The following is an 18,167-nucleotide window of genomic DNA, read 5'->3' on the forward strand; positions in this document are numbered from 1 at the left end:
CTTTCACTCCTGACAGACTATTTAGGCCGTAAGTTTTACTATGTCCGAGTTAACCCAGTTCAAAACCTGATTTAGTGGCTCCAGATGGGTATGTGGATGAAGGTCACACCTGGATTCCGGGCAGATCCTTTCTGCGTGTGGTTTGCAAAGCTCTGGTGAAGCCGCAGTGACACAGAGCACGGTTGGCGCTTTGCACCTTTCCTCCTCGGGGGTTGTTTTTTCCTTTTTGCCGAACTCAAATCGTTGCTGTGGTCTGTGTGGGGAGTTCCCCCTGTCGCAGGGCTGTTGTGAAAGTCAGGCGGCTCACGGTTTCGGCAGGAGGCGTTTTCGGTGGGGCACGTGGGGCTGCACAGATACCTGCGCTGGGAGAGCTGGGCAGGGGCACTGGGCACCTCTGGGGGCTGGCACGGGCAGAGCCCCCGCTCTGGCATCAGGAGTCCTTGGATGGGCTGTGGATGAGCCAGCTCCAGGACCGGAAGCCGTCTAGCCACAACAGCACTGGATGGTGCCCCACCTAATTAAGCCTGTTGAAAGGCAGGGCTAATTAATTTAGGTGGAGCGCCTTATTAGCAGAGGGATGTTGCTTCCAGGATCCCAGTCCTTTTCCCTGCACGTGGAGGCTCCCCAGCCCTCCCGGAGCAGGCCACATGTAGCAGGGCAGACAATGCCCAGCGTGGCACAGGTAAATCCTGGGTGGATAGTTGGGTTCTTTCATAATCATATCCTGGTTTTTTTCCCTGTCTTTCTCACGCTCCTGCATTCACATGTGCTCGGGAAGAAAACACTTCTCCTCGCACAATAAAATGTTCTTGCTGTGACCCAGCCTGGCCTTGTTTAGCTGGAGAAACAAAAACACGGGCCCGGCACCCTGTGATTTGCAGGAAATCGGGATTGGGATTTACAGTCCTCAGACTCAAGTCTTGCTTCCTTCTGCAGCCCATCCAAACCGATGGGCATCTCCATCCCAGCTCTCTGGGCTGTTGTCACTGCACTTTGAGGACCACGATGAGTAAAGGTGTGATGAGGACTCACTTAATTTAAACATTCACCCTGAACTTTGAAAATTGTGACCCATCTTCAGAAATGTTCAAAATGTGTGTTTGTTTCCTCACAAAACATCGTCTGACGAGTCATTTTCAGTGCTCTCCTTGCAGGCCCCTCACTTGCCTGCACTGTCCATCTCCTGCACTCAGACTCTGTAGGAGAGGAACTCTCTTGCATTGTATTTTTCCTTGTCTGGTGATTGAGGCAAGAATCCTACAGGGCAACGAGGAATGAAGCCTGGTCAGTAAAACGATAACGTGCCAAACCTTATGTTTGCTCCCCGAGATAAAGTTGGAACTGAGGAATCTTTCCCGTTCATTCAACAGGCCAAGATTAGATTCTGCCCTTCTTGCCATTTCTGCTTCCCCCCTCTGTGCGGACCGAGGAATTCCTACTATGCAGGCAAATCCCGTTCCCAGATTCCCCCGTGATGTCGCTGCTAAGTGACATCTGACAGGATGCTTCCTGCATTTTGTTACTTCCATTTGGCACCATAAAAGCACTGCCACTTACCCTTCTGATTTGTGGCAGCTCCACTGCATTGTTCCCTCCCTGGGGGAAGGACACTGGGAAACACTGGGAAACACTGGGAAACAAGGGGAAACACTGGGAAACAAGGGGAAACAAGGGGAAATGGGAACTGCCTTGTGGTAAAACACTCCATCCCACCCTACACGAGATGGTATCTCCAATCTAAATCCTTCCTCAGAACTTCTCCAGTTTTCCTCCTCGTTAGCATTTCAGATTAAACCTTTAGGCTTATCTCCAGATCAGAAATTACCTCTCTGGGAAGCTTCATAAGCTCCTATCAGCCACCTTAAGGTGTTCTTAGTGTTTACACCTCATTTTTGCACCTCATTGTCATGCAAAAGCTGCAGTGGTAACTTTGCTTTGGGAATCTGCATCTTTAATCTCTCTACTGTAGTGTCTTCAAAGCTGATGTAGAATGCAATTGGACACATGAGAACTCGTAAAATAGATGTAAGAGTGCTTTTTAAGGTTTTATTAGCTGACTTTTTATTAGCTAGCCCTTTCCAAGGTGTTGAAGAGAGATATTAGTATTATTTATTCTGTGGGAACAAAGATCCATGATGGAATATCTTCTGTGCTCTGATTCAATGCCCGCTGAAGGTCTGGCCTTTCTCTCCAAGCAACGCAGCAACATTTGGGAAATCCAGTTCTTTGCCAGACAATACTTGAGCAACATCATCCCCTGTTTTCTTTGCTCTTTTTCTGTCTGTTTTTAAGGTGTCTGGGGGGGTAGAGCTCAGCTGGGGTTATCCCAGGTGGGCATCTCAGCTGTTGGTTGCCTCTTCCATGTCATCCTCCTCTCCCAGAAGGAGCATCCCATGTCACCATCCTCCCATGTCACCACTCTCCCCTAGAAGGAGCATTCCATGTCACCATCCTCTCCCAGAAGGAGCATCCCATGTCACCATCCTCCCCTAGAAGGAGCATCCCATATCACCATCCTCCCCTAGAAGGAGCATCCCATGTCACCATCCTCCCCTAGAAGGAGCATCCCATGTCACCATCCTCCCCTAGAAGGAGCATCCCATGTGAGCAGCATCCTCTAGAAGGAGCATCCCATGTCACCACCCTCCCCTAGAAGGAGCATCCCATGTCACCACCCTGCCCTAGAAGGAGCATCCCATGTCACCATCCTCCCCTAGAAGGAGCATCCCATGTCACCATCCTCTTATAGAAGGAGCATCCCATGTGAGCAGCATCCTCTAGAAGGAGTATCCCATGTCACCACCCTCCCCTAGAAGGAGCATCCCATGTCACCAACCTCCCCTAGAAGGAGCATCTCATGTCACCACCCTCCCCTAGAAGGAGCATCCCATGTCACCATCCTCCCCTAGAAGGAGCATCCCATGTCACCACCCTCCCCTAGAAGGAGCGGTGCTGTTGGTGCTCCCGGTGCCAGGGCACACTGCCCGCTGCCCTTGGGGGCCTGACTGCCCTGGGAAGTGCTGCCTGTGGGCAGCCACAGCCGTTCCCACAAAGCCTGGCAGAACTGAGCCACCGGTCCAGCTCCCGCGATAACCGACCGCAATCAACGTGCCTTGCACTAAGGGCTGAGCAATTGCTGGTTCCTGCCAGGAGTCAATGAGTTGCCAGCCCGTGGCAGTCCTTGGTGACCTGATTCTCATGACCTGGGTGGTGATCCACCCCAGCCAGTACTGGTGGGTACAATCAGGACTTCTGCAGGTTTGTCCAGTTCTGCCTTAACCGGCTTTCATCAGGGCTTGGCTCTCGCCCCAGGCTGACCTCTTGGTATGAACTTCCTTGAAATACTTCATTTTTGCTTCAAAATAGTGGCTGGGCCCCCATGACTGACCTCCTGCCACTCACCTTGGGATGCATTGCAGGAACTGGGATCAAAGCAAACTGGGAGGGGATGAACTGGCCAGCACGAGGGCTCTGCACAAGCTCCTCCATTTGCTGCCAAGGGCTTCCATTACTGCTTGGTCTCAAGACTCTGTCATTGTCATAAGATTAATTTCACCCTACTTCAGCCACCTAAAAATTATAGGCCAATCTTAAATGATGGCTGCTTTTTGAAGAAAACATATTGTGAGCTTGGGAGCAAACCATCCTGTTGTGCAGGAAGATCAGGAATTGCAGCAGAAGCCAATTCAGTGAAGGAAGGAGTTGCTTAGCCAGCCAAAGTGCAAAAAAGAGCAGGTGGAGAGTGAGAAGGACTGAGAACAAGGGAGACTTGGAAAAGTGTTTGGGCCTGTGGGGTGAGTCGGGCTCACCAGAGGCTGATGCAGCTGTGACTAGTGAGGGGACTCCAATGTGGGTATGGAGCAGGGGAAAAAAGTGCAGAAAAAAATGTTGATCTGTGTATGAAACAGCCTTGTGAGAACAGGTACACGAAAGGCCAAAGTACACGGTGTCTTCTTTTGTCCCAGTCTTCACAGTCCTCCTCCAGGCTCTGGGAACCCTCCAGCCTGCCTGAGAAGGAGAAGGATGGTTGGCAATGAGGAAGCAGCGGGTTAGGAGCAACCTAGAGGAGGTGGATGTGTTCAGGTGTACAGCACTGGACAAGGTTCAGGCTGGAAAAGCTGGGTCATGTGACTAAGGTCAATGTGTGTCATTCATGGAAGGCTGTGGTGCTTAGGAAGGTCTGTGTCAACAGGAAAAAGGTACATCTTTGAGAAAGGTGAAGGGGATTTGGGGAGCTGTGAACTAGTCAGACTCTTCTCATCACTGGAGAGGTCACTGAGGGTGTCCACTGAAATGTGTTTCCAAACACACAAAGGATGACAAGGTCGATCAGGAATAATAGACACAGATTTTCCAAGGGCAAATTGTGCTTGAAAGCTCCAACCTCCTCCTCCAAGGGCTGTGGGGATGGCCTGTCTGTGGGGACATGGAGGGCTGTGGGGATGGCCTGTCCGTGGGGACATGGAGGGCTCTGCTGCAGCGAGTACTTTGGCACCATTCCCACAGCATTCCCACGTGGCATTGCCAGACAGAGCTGGGTTGGCAGGGCTGGGTATTGCTGGACCACCAGGCTCCAAGGATGGTGATGAAGGCTGTGTGTCCAGTAGGTGGCTGATGGCAAGGAGGGTGTGGGGTGTCTGACAGTGCCCTGCAGCTCCTTGAGCACCAGGCTGGTGCTGGTGATGAGCTGGGGACCGTCCTGCAGGTGGGAGGCTGGAGCAGGTGACCTCCGGAGGTCCCTTCCAGCCAGTTCCCGTGTCTGGGGTGGGGAGGTGCCTTCTGCAGTGACAGGCACCTCCAGAGAGTGATTGAGCCCATCCCAGCAATGTGCTGAGAATAGACCAGGATCACCCCTCGGAGGTCCCAGCCACTTTCCACTGGCCGTGCGGGGAGCTTAGGTGATCAACTTTTATCTGGCTAAAGATAGCTGCGATGGGCCCCCCCAGGGCAGTGACATTTCTCCAGGCTGCAGTCGGGGGTGCTCGGGTTACACCGCAGCTGGCTCGGGGCTCCTTGGTGTTGACTCAGAAACACCAGTGCTGCTATGGCAGTGGGGTGACTCGCAGCCGGCTGCTGCTCTTCACGTCGCAGCCGAGTCACGCCGCAGGCATTCCTCCTGTCACCGGCACCCGCAGCCTCTGCTCCGCTGCCCACGGGACCTGGGTCGTCCTCCTTCTTGGGACGGCGTGAAGTCCTTTGGGTTTGTGTCATTCCCTACAAACACGAGGTTTTCCTTTCTCCCTTCCATGCCGCTTTCCACAGTCCCTGTGCCTTCGCTTGGTGAGACATCTCTGCCTTCTCCCCTGAGTCTCCCAGTTTGAACCTGGATGTGCCCTCGACGTTCTTGGCAAGTGCTGGTTTAATCACAGCCTTGACGTCTTCGGCAGTTTTGGAGCCGTGTTTCTTGGGGCTGTTTTCCCAGCAGCCTTTCTGGGCAGCTGAAATGGTGTGTCCCAGAAAGGACCTGTCTTTAATTAGGGAACTTAGAATGCCAGGCTCCTCAGCAGTGCAGCACAAGAGTTCATTTCTCCTGCCCCTCATTCTGAAAACAAAAGCAAAAATGAAAAATGCCCCCCAAACCTTGGCCCTATTTTGCCAGAGGCTGTAGTGCCTGTCAAACACTCTCATCACCAATTTCAGCCTCACATATTCCTGGCAGCACCACCTCACTCATTTCCTGGCATTTTTCACAATTAGCAGTAGAAAGCTTTCACTTCATTTTTTTGTCTCTATCTTCCTCTGTCATCTCTGAATGCAGCCTGAATACAGGCCCCATTGTTCCCGCTGCTTTTGAGCCCCTGTTAGGATTTTGTCCGTGTTCCCCCACAGCTGGAGCTCCTCCAGTGCCACCTCCTCAGTGTACCCCCACCAGTGGCTTTGCCAGTTAATCCTGTCACCTCTCCCCGCAGGGATTTCGTTCCCAGGCCTTTCTGACCACATCTCATGTATCAGCACCGGGTAACAAGAAAACTCCTCATTTCTAAAGTATTTTTTTGTTCCAAGTGTTGCTCTGAGCCAGCTCCCCTCTTATTTGCATGCAGTGCCCGTGCCCACTCCGGCTGCAGCCAGCCCATCTCCTGCCACACTCCGGTGCCCGCTGGCCCCGCTCCACGGCTCTCCCGCTGCCCATCCTGCCAGGGACCCACCAGGAACCCTTTGCTCTCTCTCCCACCTCCCTTGCACGCCGGGGGAAGGCTGCAGGTGTGAGAAATGTGAGAGGGGGCAGCTCGAGTTACTGGTCAGGCCGGAGTCCCAAAAATACGATGGGGCGAGGGGAGAAGGGCAGGCTCGTCCATTTGTTCTGGGATTGCTCAAGAAGGGACTGGCTCCACCTGTTCCGCGGGTGCTGGGGCTTTGTGCCTTTCTTAGCACATCTGCACTTATCTTTGCAAAAGATATAATTAGTTTCATTGCACACAATGAAGTGCTGGGGAGGAGGGGAAGTGCATCCAAATGCTCTGGCGTTCCCATGATTTTAGATTACTCCTAATTCCAGCCCCGCGGTCCAGCGGACTGGGAGTGTGCAGTGGCCACAGCCCTACAGGAGGGAACATGTCTGGGCGCCGGCAGCGATGCCAGCACGTGTGGCATTGGGTGGTTCTGCTGGATACACCTCGCTTTCAAATAACACCTTCTTTAGGTGCCTAATGTGGCTTTTGTGCTGGAAGAAACAGTTGGAAATCTGCTCCACAGACACTCTGAATCCTGGAAGGCGCACAGGGGATCTATAAAAGAAACCTGTAATTACAGGAGACAGGGTTTCTTCAGTGCTTGCAGTTTGTGAGCTGGTACTGTCAGACTTAGACCTTTTCCTGGCAGATTTTAAGTGAATCCTGGGGGTTGCGTTCTGTGCCTTTGATTTTGTTTGCCGTGAATTTTCAAGCCCATCTACAGCACCATTTTCTCGTCTGTCTTTGCTGGATCTGTCAGAACAATGGTTTAACTCAAGGAAATCGCTCTCTGCTCACGGGTACTCATGAATACACTAACAGGATACATAAAACAAATAAATCATTGGTGTCAGTTATTCCCTCGGCATTGTCGAGGATAAATATGTAAACATGTCCACACGATCTGTAAGCAACCACAGATCCATTAGAGAAGGCAAAGGGTAAATGGCTGACAGCCTGCACAAGGCCCTATTCTGGCAAGTTTTGGCATGTCCTGTGTTGATAAACCTGTTTTACTGAACATGCTCCTGGGCTTTGCAGTGATGCTACACACTGGCTGGTAATTATTGCAGGGCAATATTGATTACAATGAATCTCGCTTGCTGAAGCTAAAATGGCCATTTTCTGTTGCTGAATGGGAGGGAGCACCTTTGGACTTTTGGATCTGTGGGACTTTTATCTAAGCCAGGAACACATGGGTGCCTTGTTAGATCATGCAGACCACCCTTCCTTCTCCTTCTCCTTCTCCTTCTCCTTCTCCTTCTCCTTCTCCTTCTCCTTCTCCTTCTCCTTCTCCTTCTCCTTCTCCTTCTCCTTCTCCTTCTCCTTCTCCTCCTCCTCCTCCTCCTTCTCCTTCTATCTCCTTCTCCTGCTCCTCCTCCTCTTTCTCCTTCTCCTCCTTCTCCTTTTCTTTCTCCTTCCCCCTCCCCATCTCTTCTCCTTCTCCATCTTTTTCTGCCATATCTCCTGCTCCTTTTCCTCCTCCTTCTCCTCCTCCTTTTCCTCCTCCTCCTCCTCCTCCTCCTCCTCCTCCTCCTCCTCCTCCTTCTCCTTCTCCTTCTCCTTCTCCTTCTCCTTCTCCTTCTCCTTCTCCTTCTCCTCCTTCTCCTTCTCCTTCTATCTCCTTCTCCTTCTCCTCCTCCTCTTTCTCCTTCTTCTTCTCCTCCTTCTCCTTTTCTTTCTCCTTCCCCCTCCCCATCTCTTCTCCTTCTGCATCTTTTTTCCTCCTTTCCTCCTTCTCCTCCTCCTTCTCCTTCTTTCTCCTGCCTTTTTGTCTCCTGCACCAGGATTAAAGACCAAGGATGTCTCAGCTGCAGCGCAGGTGGGTTCAGTTGGTGCATCATCTCAGGTGTGAGGCTCCCCCAGACGGGGCCTCTGCCACCTCCCTTGGATGTGAGTTCTTAGTCAGGAGTAGTCAAAGAGTGAGAAATGCAAATGAAGCCTTCAGTGACATTAATAATATGTATCCACTCACAAAATAATAATCTGCCATTCTCGTGATTAACTGGAGGATCTGCCTTCTCTTCCTAATCTTTTTTGTCATCTCTACTAATGACAGCAATTATGACAATCTAGAAAAATGCAGTAGAATTAGAAATGGCTTGTCTTGGGTCCTCTGATAAATGCTAATTCTGGGCTTTTGTCCTCTGGTTTCACCTGGGAATAGGTACATTTTAAAATTGCACCCATGATGTATTTTCCAGCTGGGATCTTGTTGCCAGACATTTCCTGGAGCAGAGTTTTCAGGGCCTGCAAGAGGCTTCGAGCACCAGCATAAACACTGACATGTTCCCTTACAAGGACATGAGGCCTCCAAGAGCCTCAGCTCACCCAGGAGTGGTGGTGGAGCTCAGTCCCCAAAGCTGCTCCTCACTGGCCTCATTCCCTGCCACTAGTGGGGGGTAGGAAGCATTTTCTCCTGTAATATTGATATTTTCATCTTTTGTTTCTTATGAGTGTTAATCTGCTTCAGGTTTTGTTGTCTCTTATCAGCTTGTTCAACACTGGGGGAGCATTTCGGTGCTCACCTCCTGCCACATTGCACACTCTGGATTTGGGAAGAGATCCAGCAAAAAAGCCTTTCCAAGGCAAAACTGAGCAACTGCTCACATTCATTTTCCTTTTAAATGAACATAATTGGTCCCAAGTCTGAACTGGTGTTGAGGCAAGGTTAAGATAGAGGGACAATATATTTTATTAAATCAATTGGAATCACTGGAAAATGCCTTTGGTACCTCAGTGGCCATGCCTTGAGTCTCAGCTGAATTGCTGCTCCAAAGGCAGGCTGGAGTTTGGAGTGGGAATGATGGTCTCAAACACTCAAGAACTTTATAAATAGTCAAAATTTATTGCAGCCAGGATGCAGTGAAAAGTAAATAACTCAGGAGATGCCTCACTGGCACTGTGAACAAGTGGAACAGGATGGACACACTGGGCTGAAGTGCCTTCCTTTTAATCTTCCCTCTAAAAGTTCCTCTTGGAATTTTTATCAGCCCTTTCTGACAGACACTATTAGGAGTTCTTTTAAGTCTTAAACTCTACGTGCCTGAGGTTTACAAGGAAAGTTGTGATCCATTAGAAGGAACTATTTCTTTTCTTTGCAGAATTAGAAATTAAGTCTTTTGCCAGTACAGTCAGTCCATAATTTGATCTTTAAGAGCTGGAGAGAGCTGAGTTTTTAAAGATGTTGGCAAATATTTGTATTTAACATTTCTCATCCACCAGTTTGAACAATCTGTTCCCAAGATTGAATCCTGTTGGGAATAGAAACCTCCCAGGTCATGGAAAGCTTACAAATCTGTCACCTGCAGTGGTCTGCTGAGCAAAGAGAACTGCAACTGCTCTCTGGCTGTTTTAACTCACCTACCTGGGATCTGTGTCCTGGCCATTCTTAAAACTTTTGACATTTTTTAGCCTTTACACTTTCTGCCACATGCAAGACATGCCACATGTTGATGTCTTTAATTAAGGGGCCTGGGGTGGCAAGAGAGAATCAGGAGGGAATCAGGAGAGAGAAAACAAACCCCACTTTAAATTTCGGCATGTGGATCTAGTTTCAAAATGTTTCCTAACCTGGTTCATCTGCTGTGTCAGTCGAGGGCAAAGCCACCATTGCCTCCTGCAGCTTGGGGGCTGGAACCTCTGCCCCACCATCCTGCTGTGCTGCCACGTGGGGCTGGTGGCATTTGGTGACGGGATGGGGACGGCGGGTTTGTGGGATAAGAGAGGAACAGGCTGCAGCTGCAGATAACACTGGCCTCATGCTGAGAGATACCCAGCCCTGAGCTGAGAGGAGGATGGCACAGACAGGGTTGGTGGCAGAGTGTTGGGCAAGAGTTTGTCATATTAACCCCCCTTCCCATCTGTGACGCTTCCTGGGCCTCCTGATGAAGTGTCTGTTTGCTCTTGTGCTGAACTAACCCCAGAAAAGAGGATGATCTCCAAAACCTTTCACTTTCCAAATGTGCAAGAAGAAAAAAACCTCAGTAATAGCTCTCACTCTTTCCATCTTGGCCCCTCCAGTCCTGGAGGCAGTTCTGGGCCTCTCCTGACAAGAGAGACATTGAGGGGCTGGAACGTGTCCAGGGAAGGGAATGGAGCTGGGAAGGGGCTGGAGCAGCAGGAGGGGCTGAGGGAGCTGGGAAGGGGCTGGAGCAGCAGGAGGGGCTGAGGGAGCTGGGAAGGGGCTGGAGCAGCAGGAGGGGCTGGGGGAGCTGGGAAGGGGCTGGAGCAGCAGGAGGGGCTGAGGGAGCTGGGAAGGGGCTGGAGCAGCAGGAGGGGCTGAGGGAGCTGGGGAGGGGCTGGAGCAGCAGGAGGGGCTGAGGGAGCTGGGAAGGGGCTGGAGCAGCAGGAGGGGCTGAGGGAGCTGGGGGGGCTCAGCCTGGAGAAAAGGAGGCTCAGGGGGGACCTTCTGGCTCTGCAATCCCTGCCAGAGGGGGGAGCCGGGACAGGAGGTCGGGCTCTGCTCCAGAGACAGGGACAGGAGCAGAGGGCACGGCCTCAGGCTGGGCCAGGGCAGGGGGCACAGCAGCAGGAATTTATTTCCCAAAAAAGTGGTCAGCCATTGGAAGGGGCTGCCCAGGGAGATTTGAAGGGCCCATCCCTGCAGGGATTTCAAAGCCCTGTGGATGTGGCACTTGGGGACAGGGTCAGTGGTGGCCTTGGCAGTGCTGGGGGATGGTAGGACTCGATAGTCTGAGAGGGCTTTTCCAACCTAAATAATTGTGTGAGAAAACTGAGAGCACGGCCTAGACAGAAACAGGAAAAAACTTCTAAAAACGGGCTGCTAAGTCACTTCTCTGGGGAGAGATACTGTATCTTCCATCACCTTACAGATCTGAAGAAGGAAAATGATGGCAAAAATTACCAAAAATGCAGTTGTTGTCAAACACTGGCACATGAGCTGCATTTCAGTACACCAGGACACCCCACGTGCCAGTGGAGAATGCAAAGTGATGTGCTGCTTCTGAAGGATCAGCCACTCTGAGCTCAGAGGGACTGGCAGCAAGGCAGGTCGTGTGATGAAATGTCACCTCAGTTCCTGCTAGATTGTTACCACGATCAAAAGGCCTGCACAAACACCATTTAAAAACTGAAACTACCTCCTTTCGTTACTTAGTTCCCTCTTCTGTCTCCGAAATGATTTCATGTAAGGCACCAGAAAAGATGACAAAACAACGGTTGTCATTTTAGGGGTCAGGGCTTGGTTATGCAACACCCAAATATAAACTGAAATGTGATACACTTGAAGAGGCATCATGTAGATTCCAGGACACCATATCCAGAAATTGCAGGAGTGTTTCCGTAAGGGACCACGTGCCTCGGCTGTACCAGGAAGGTTATCGAAGTCTGCGAGGGGAGAAGGTTTAGGGGTGTTTCTGGCAGGGGGTGTTGCAGTGCTGATGTCAGTGCCATGCTCACGTTGGATTCAGGGAAAGAACATGTCATGTAGCATCTAAACTTCTGTTTACTGTTTATGTGAATCACTGTAGCAACAGAGATGCCACTCGGTGAGAGAATCTCGGGGCACTTCATCTCTCTCCTCTGCTCTGGAGCCAGCCTGGGAGAGCTGGGGGGGGTTCACCTGGAGCAGAGAAGGCTCCAGAGACACCTGAGAGCCCCTTCCAGGGCCTAAAGGGGCTCCAGGAAAGCTGGAGAGGGACTGGGGACAAGGGATGGAGGGACAGGACACAGGGAATGGCTTCCCACTGCCAGAGGGCAGGGATAGGTGGGATATTGGGAAGGAATTGCTGGCTGGGAGGGTAGGCAGGCCCTGGCACAGATGCCCAGAGAAGCTGTGGGTGCTCCTGTATTGCTGGAAGTGTCCAAGGCCAGGCTGGATGGGACTTGGAGCACCCTGGGCTGGTGGGAGGTGTCCCTGCCCATGGCAAGGGATGGGATGAGACGGGTTTTAAGGTCCCTTCCAACACAAACCATTTTATTTTGTTATTCCCTTTTAAGATCATTCCCACACAAAACTTTGTCATTTGTGGAAGAGCAGCTTCTACTTGGCCTTGTGTCTGCCTGTTGCTTTTGAGTACCTGTGTGTCTCACAACATTTCCCAGGGACTTGCAGGACATATTTTAATTTTACATTAAAATGCTGTTTTTAAAAAAGCATCTACTGCAAATTCAGCCTGCTGAGCAGGATCCTACCGTGTGCTTTCCCAGTTTATTTGTGAAAAGTCACCACAAGTTAATAAACAGAGCCAGTGGAGTTGCAGTACCCAGGGAGGGCTGGTTTGATAAGGATTGGGGTTTCCGGGTCGATTGTCTCCAAGTGCGTCACGGTGGCTTTGGGGGCAGCCACCGAGGTTCTAAGAAGGGCTGAACTGGGGCTCTCTTCCCGCTGGTGAGCAGGATAGTGGCTCTTCTTCTGCTTCACTGTCTAATTTCTTGAAATGGGTGGGAATGTGGTATCTGTGACCTACTTACTGATCAAGCAACTGGAGCCAGAGCTCAGCAGCAGGTTCAGAAATGACCACGGAGAGCAGGGGGGGAGGAGAAGCTGAAGGACACACACCCCAGTAGAGCACCATTTCACCACTCATTTGTTTAAGACAATGAGTAAAAAAAGAGATTTAGATAAATCAAAACAAAAAGACACCTAAGAAGGGCTGCCCAGGGATGCAGGTGATGCATCTCTTGTGGGTTCCAAGACCCAGAGTGAGCATGGCCAGAGTCAGGAAAAAAACATGTTCTAAAAAAAAATGTTCATGGCACTTTTATATGGAAATCCACTTCTGCGAGGCTGGAACAGCAGCAAGACCCCCCTTTCTTCCCCTTAAAATGATACTTAGAAAGAACCGTTTGCTCTCACTTTGCTGCACTTTGCTATTGAAACCAGATATTTTAAGTGGCAGTTTTCAAAATTTCTGCATTTAAATGGGCAATCTATTCGTCTCTAAATGTTTTTGATGAAAAGGCCCGGGCAAATGATAATGCTCGTGTTTTACATGACTAAACCAGGCTGCAGCCTCAGGGGACCCCCACTGTTCCCAGGATTCCTTCTGGGAGCCTCACTGGAATGAAGCAGAGGCAGGAAGAGAAGGAAGGAGGGTCCTTCCTCAGGACTGTCCTCATACACTCTGCTAAAAATCCTGAAAAACTCTGAGAATTTATAAAATATTCACTTTACATTTGTCTCATCTTCCGAAACCCAAAAATAAATATGAAGTATTTAAAGCCAAACCCTCTTGCTCTACACCTAAACACTGAAGTTTCCTAATTCATATTAATCTCCTTAGCATGTAATAGCTTTCCTTGGTTTGTTTTTTTTCTCTTTTATTACATAAAACTCGTATTCCAAAGTAAGGGAATTGTCAGCTCTGGGGAACACAAATCCTTCAATATCCAGTGTAAATTTCTATTCTTGGTCTTGCTTTGTCCTGATGGTTCTTCTTGAGGTGAAGATTCAAACTGAAGTGACAAGAGCAGTGGGTCCTGCAACCCCATCCCTGGGCAAGGCTGGAAACCCCCAAAGGGCTAAAATTAGGGTCTTGTGCCACAGTCTGTGTGAACCTGTTCCTTCTCCTGCTCAGGAATGCACACATGCCGTGGTTCTGCTTCCTGAGGAGTCTCAGAGCAGGAGAACAAGGAATGTAACACAGCAGAGTGCAGTATTTAAGCATACGGTCTATAGTTTGAGGAGATGGTTTTTTCCTATTTTCACACACATGATTTAGCTTTAATTATATCTATCCAAACATCATCTATAACAAGGCATCAGAGTCCTGGGTCAACTAATTTACATGATAAAGTAGTCGATAGAGAATATGCTGTTAAAAAGGAAAACACACCGAGGAGTTCTGTGTCTTTCCACCTGTTTTTTGGTACATACAACACTGAAGTTGGCAGGACTGGGATGACTTGTCATGTTTGGAGCTCTGTGAGCACAGAAAAAAACCCTTCACTTTCAGTGCCATAAAAGATTTGGATTTACCAAAGCTTTAAAACATCTCTGTGCCAAGTTTAATGCTGAATTACCCTTTGGCAGAGTTTATTTTCAATATAAATGTACAGTCTCTAACCAATGATGTCCATTGCTTTACGGTGACTGATGGAGGGGATCTGTCCTCAGGAAGGCAGATACCAGCACGAGAGGCTGTTCCTTGCCCCAGGGACTCGTGGGACAGGGAGGTTTGGTAGGGAAGGCAGGGAAGGCAAGGAAGGCAGGGTAGGGATAGGCATGTCTGAGGCTACAGCGTGTGTGCTACAGAGCAGATCCTTCACCCAGTGTGTATCTTAACAATCCTGACCTCTGATGTCACTGTTACCTGCTCAGCCAGTGCCATTAGAAATGCTGAATCCATTAACTTTGACAGATTTATGGGGTAAGCAGATGTCACCGCCATTATGAGAAGCAGTTACATTCATGGGGAGATTTTATGATTCACTGTATCCGCTTATGTAAACCTTAACTTTTACACCGAGAGCTGCTCGGGAGCGTGTTGTCCTGCTGGCAGGGTCAGCAGCCCAGCTCGGTGGGAGCAGGGAGGGCAGGGCTGGGCTGGGGGCCTGCTGGGGGGCACAGGGGGAGAGAGGGACCGGTGGGGTGTGGGGCTGATGGGCAGAGATGTGGGGGAAGAAGCCTGGCAGGGTCAGCAGCCCAGCTCGGTGGGAGCAGGGAGGGCAGGGCTGGGTTGGGGGCCTGCTGGGGGGCACGGGAGGAGAGAGGGACCAGCTGGGGGCCTGCTGGGGGGGCACAGGGGGAGAGAGGGACCGGTGGGGTGTGGGGCTGATGGGCAGAGATGTGGGGGAAGAAGCCTGGCAGGGTCAGCAGCCCAGCTCGGTGGGAGTAGGGAGGGCAGGGCTGGGCTGGGGGCCTGCTGGGGGGCACAGGGGGAGAGAGGGACCGGTGGGGTGTGGGGCTGATGGGCAGAGATGTGGGGGAAGAAGCCTGGCAGGGTCAGCAGCCCAGCTCGGTGGGAGCAGGGAGGGCAGGGCTGGGTTGGGGGCCTGCTGGGGGGCACGGGAGGAGAGAGGGACCAGCTGGGGGCCTGCTGGGGGGGCACAGGGGGAGAGAGGGACCGGTGGGGTGTGGGGCTGATGGGCAGAGATGTGGGGGAAGAAGCCTGGCAGGGTCAGCAGCCCAGCTCGGTGGGAGCAGGGAGGGCAGGGCTGGGCTGGGGGCCTGCTGGGGGGCACAGGGGGAGAGAGGGACCGGTGGGGTGTGGGGCTGATGGGCAGAGATGTGGGGGAAGAAGCCTGGCAGGGTCAGCAGCCCAGCTCGGTGGGAGCAGGGAGGGCAGGACTGGGCTGGAGGCCTGCTGGGGGGCACAGGAGGAGAGAGGGACCGGTGGGGTGTGGGGCTGATGGGCAGAGATGGGGGGGAAGAAGCCTGGCAGGGTCAGCAGCCCAGCTCGGTGGGAGCAGGGAGGGCAGGGCTGGGCTGGGGGCCTGCTGGGGGGCACAGGGGGAGAGAGGGACCGGTGGGGTGTGGGGCTGATGGGCAGAGATGGGGGGTTACAAGGCCAGCAGAGCTGGGCAGCCAGGGCTGGCAGGGAGAAGGGCTGGGCAGGGTTGGGAAGTGGAGCTGCTGGGGTTGGGGAATGGGACCAGGAAGGGCTGGGGAATAGGGCTGGTGGGGAGCAGAACTTGGTAGGATTGGGGAGCAGGACTGTTGGGGAACAGAACCAGGCAGGGTTGGGGAGCAGGACTGCTGGGGAGTAGGGCTGATGGAGAGTGGGATTTGGTAGGATTGGGGAGCAGGACTCTTGGGGAGCAGAACCAGGCAGGATTGGGGAGCAGGACTGCTGGGGAGTAGGGCTGATGGAGAGTGGGACTTGGTAGGATTGGGGAGCAGCGCTGGTAGACTTGGGCAGCAGGGCTGGTTTACTTGGGGAGCAGGAGTGCTGGGAAGCAGAACCAGGCAGGGTTGAGGAGCAGGGCTGATGGAAAGCAGGCTCTGGCAGGTTTGAATTTTAGGGATGTTGGGAAGTAGGACTGCTATTGGGAAGGACGACTACTGGACAGCAGGGCTGTTCAGGAGCAGGACTGTCGGGGTTCAGGGCTGTTGTTGAAGTTCAGGGCTGTTGGGATGCAGGGTCTGGCAGGGTTGGGGCTCAGGGCTGTTGGGAAGCAGCACTGTTGGGGTGCCAGGCTGTTGTTGAGGTTCAGGGCTGTTGTGAAGCAGCACTGTTGGGGTTCAGGGCTGTTGTTGGGGTTCAGGGCTGTTGTTGGGGCTCAGGGCTGTTGTTGGGGTTCAGGGCTGCTGTGGTGCAGAACTGTTGGAAAGCAGCACTATTGGGGTTCAAGGCTGTTGTTGGGGCTCAGGGCTGTTGTTGTGGTTCGGGGCTGTTGGGGTGCAGGGCTGTTGGGAAGCAGCACTATTGGGGTTCAGGGCCATTGCTGAGGTTCAGGGCTGTTGTTGGGGTTCAGGGCTGTTGTTGTTCAGGGTTCTTGTGGAGGTTCAGGGCTGTTGTTGAGACTCAGGGCTGTTGTTCGGGTTCAGGGCTGTTGTTGGGGTGCAAGGTTGTTGTTGGGGCTCAGGGCAGTTGTTGTGGTTTGGGGCTGTTGGGGTGCAGGCTGTGGCAGCTGCGGGGCCCGGCCGGCCGGAGAGCGGTTCTGACTCCGGAGCAGCATCCCGGGCGCGAGCAGCGCGGAGCGGCGGGGGCGGCCCGAGCCCCGCAGCAGCCGGGGCGGGGGGCCCTGCCCTGCCCGGGGGGCGCGCCGTTCCCCCCGTGCCGCGGGGGCAGGGCCGGGGCGGGCCGGGGCGGGGGCCGGGGCCGGGCCGGGCCGGTGCCAGCGGCGGGCGGGGACTCGCTGCCGGCGGCCGGGGCAGCGCAGCGGCGGCCGCGTGATGAGGGAGCGGAGCGGCACCTCCGGCGGCGCTGGCGGCGGCTCGGGCGGCCCCGCCATGGAGAGGCGGCCGCAGCGCCAGCCCGACTACATGTCCGTGTGCCTCTTCGCAGAGGAGCCCTACCAGAAGCTGGCCATGGAGACGCTGGAAGAGCTCGACTGGTGCCTGGATCAGCTGGAGACCATCCAGACCTACCGCTCCGTCAGCGAGATGGCATCCAACAAGGTGAGCACACATGCGGGACGGGGATGCGGAGTGCGGATGCGGGATGGGGATGCGGGACCGGGATGCGGAGCGGTGCGGGGCACGGCAGCCTGATGCCCGACAAATCTGCGCATCTCTCCAGGACAGCAACTCCAAGTTAGTGTCGGGCAAGAGGTGCGGGTCTCGGAGGCATGGCCAGGAAAAACTCGCAGCGGGCGGCGTGGAGAGAGTGATCCTGGACGGCGTGAAGAGGACAATTCGGGATGGCGTGGGGAGGGAGATGCGGGACGGTGTGGGGAGAGCGATCTGGGACAGCGTGAAGAGACCGATCCCGCACGGCGTGGATAGAGTAGAGTGCTCGCTGCCGCGGGTTCGTTTCCGAGAATTAAAGAGGTTTCAATTATCGCCGGTCACTTGGAGCCGATATGACCAGGAACACTGTGCAACCCCCCGCAATTTACCAGCTTATCACTCCAAAAGTCAATTAATGTCATTGTTGCCAATCCGTAATGACGGCGAACTGAAAACATTGTGGTCCGGTATTTTATGGCAGTTTTGGCTTTCGGTAAGGTTTTAATTTGTGTTTAAATGCGCTGGGCTGTCTCGGCATCACTTGGCAGCACATGGTGAGGGCGCGAAGGCGGGGATGGTGCACGGGGAATGGTATCTGAGGGCAGCGGAAGGGGAGTTGTGAGGCTTTTTTGCGAGGAGTAAAGTGCTGGAGTAAAGTGCTAAAGTAAAGCAAGAAAAGTACGTTGTGTTTAGAGTCAAGAGAGCAGAGTCCCAGGAATATTCTGAGAAGAGGCAGAGAGGGAAGAAAGCGCCTGTGTGCAACTTTTGGGAACTGTTGTTGCAGCCCCGCTTCCCGCCGGAGCCGGGCCGGGCTGCCCCGCATCAGCCCACCCTTGGTCCCGCATCTCCCCGAGCCCGCCCGTGCCTTGCGGGGCGGCTGCTGCGGGCGGGCGGCTCTCCCTGCCCCGGGGCCCGACCGC

General features: G+C 53.0%; 1 protein-coding gene across 4 annotated transcripts in view; it reads left to right on the forward strand.

Moving 5' to 3' along the window:
* Positions 1–18,167, forward strand: part of PDE4B (phosphodiesterase 4B) — a 227,835-nt gene that overhangs the window by 179,711 nt on the left and 29,957 nt on the right. For 3 of the 4 annotated variants that reach the window (XM_071564558.1, XM_071564559.1, XM_071564560.1), the window contains one exon: positions 17,084–17,196. In XM_071564558.1, coding sequence (XP_071420659.1) covers positions 17,084–17,196 — 113 coding nt within the window. Of the gene's footprint in view, positions 1–14,454; positions 14,504–17,083; positions 17,197–18,167 lie in introns of those variants that run through there. The other variant, XM_071564561.1, reaches the window with a different exon arrangement.

The sequence above is a fragment of the Pithys albifrons genome, chromosome 10, assembly GCF_047495875.1.
Source record: "Pithys albifrons albifrons isolate INPA30051 chromosome 10, PitAlb_v1, whole genome shotgun sequence".
NCBI classification, from domain to species: domain Eukaryota; kingdom Metazoa; phylum Chordata; class Aves; order Passeriformes; family Thamnophilidae; genus Pithys; species Pithys albifrons.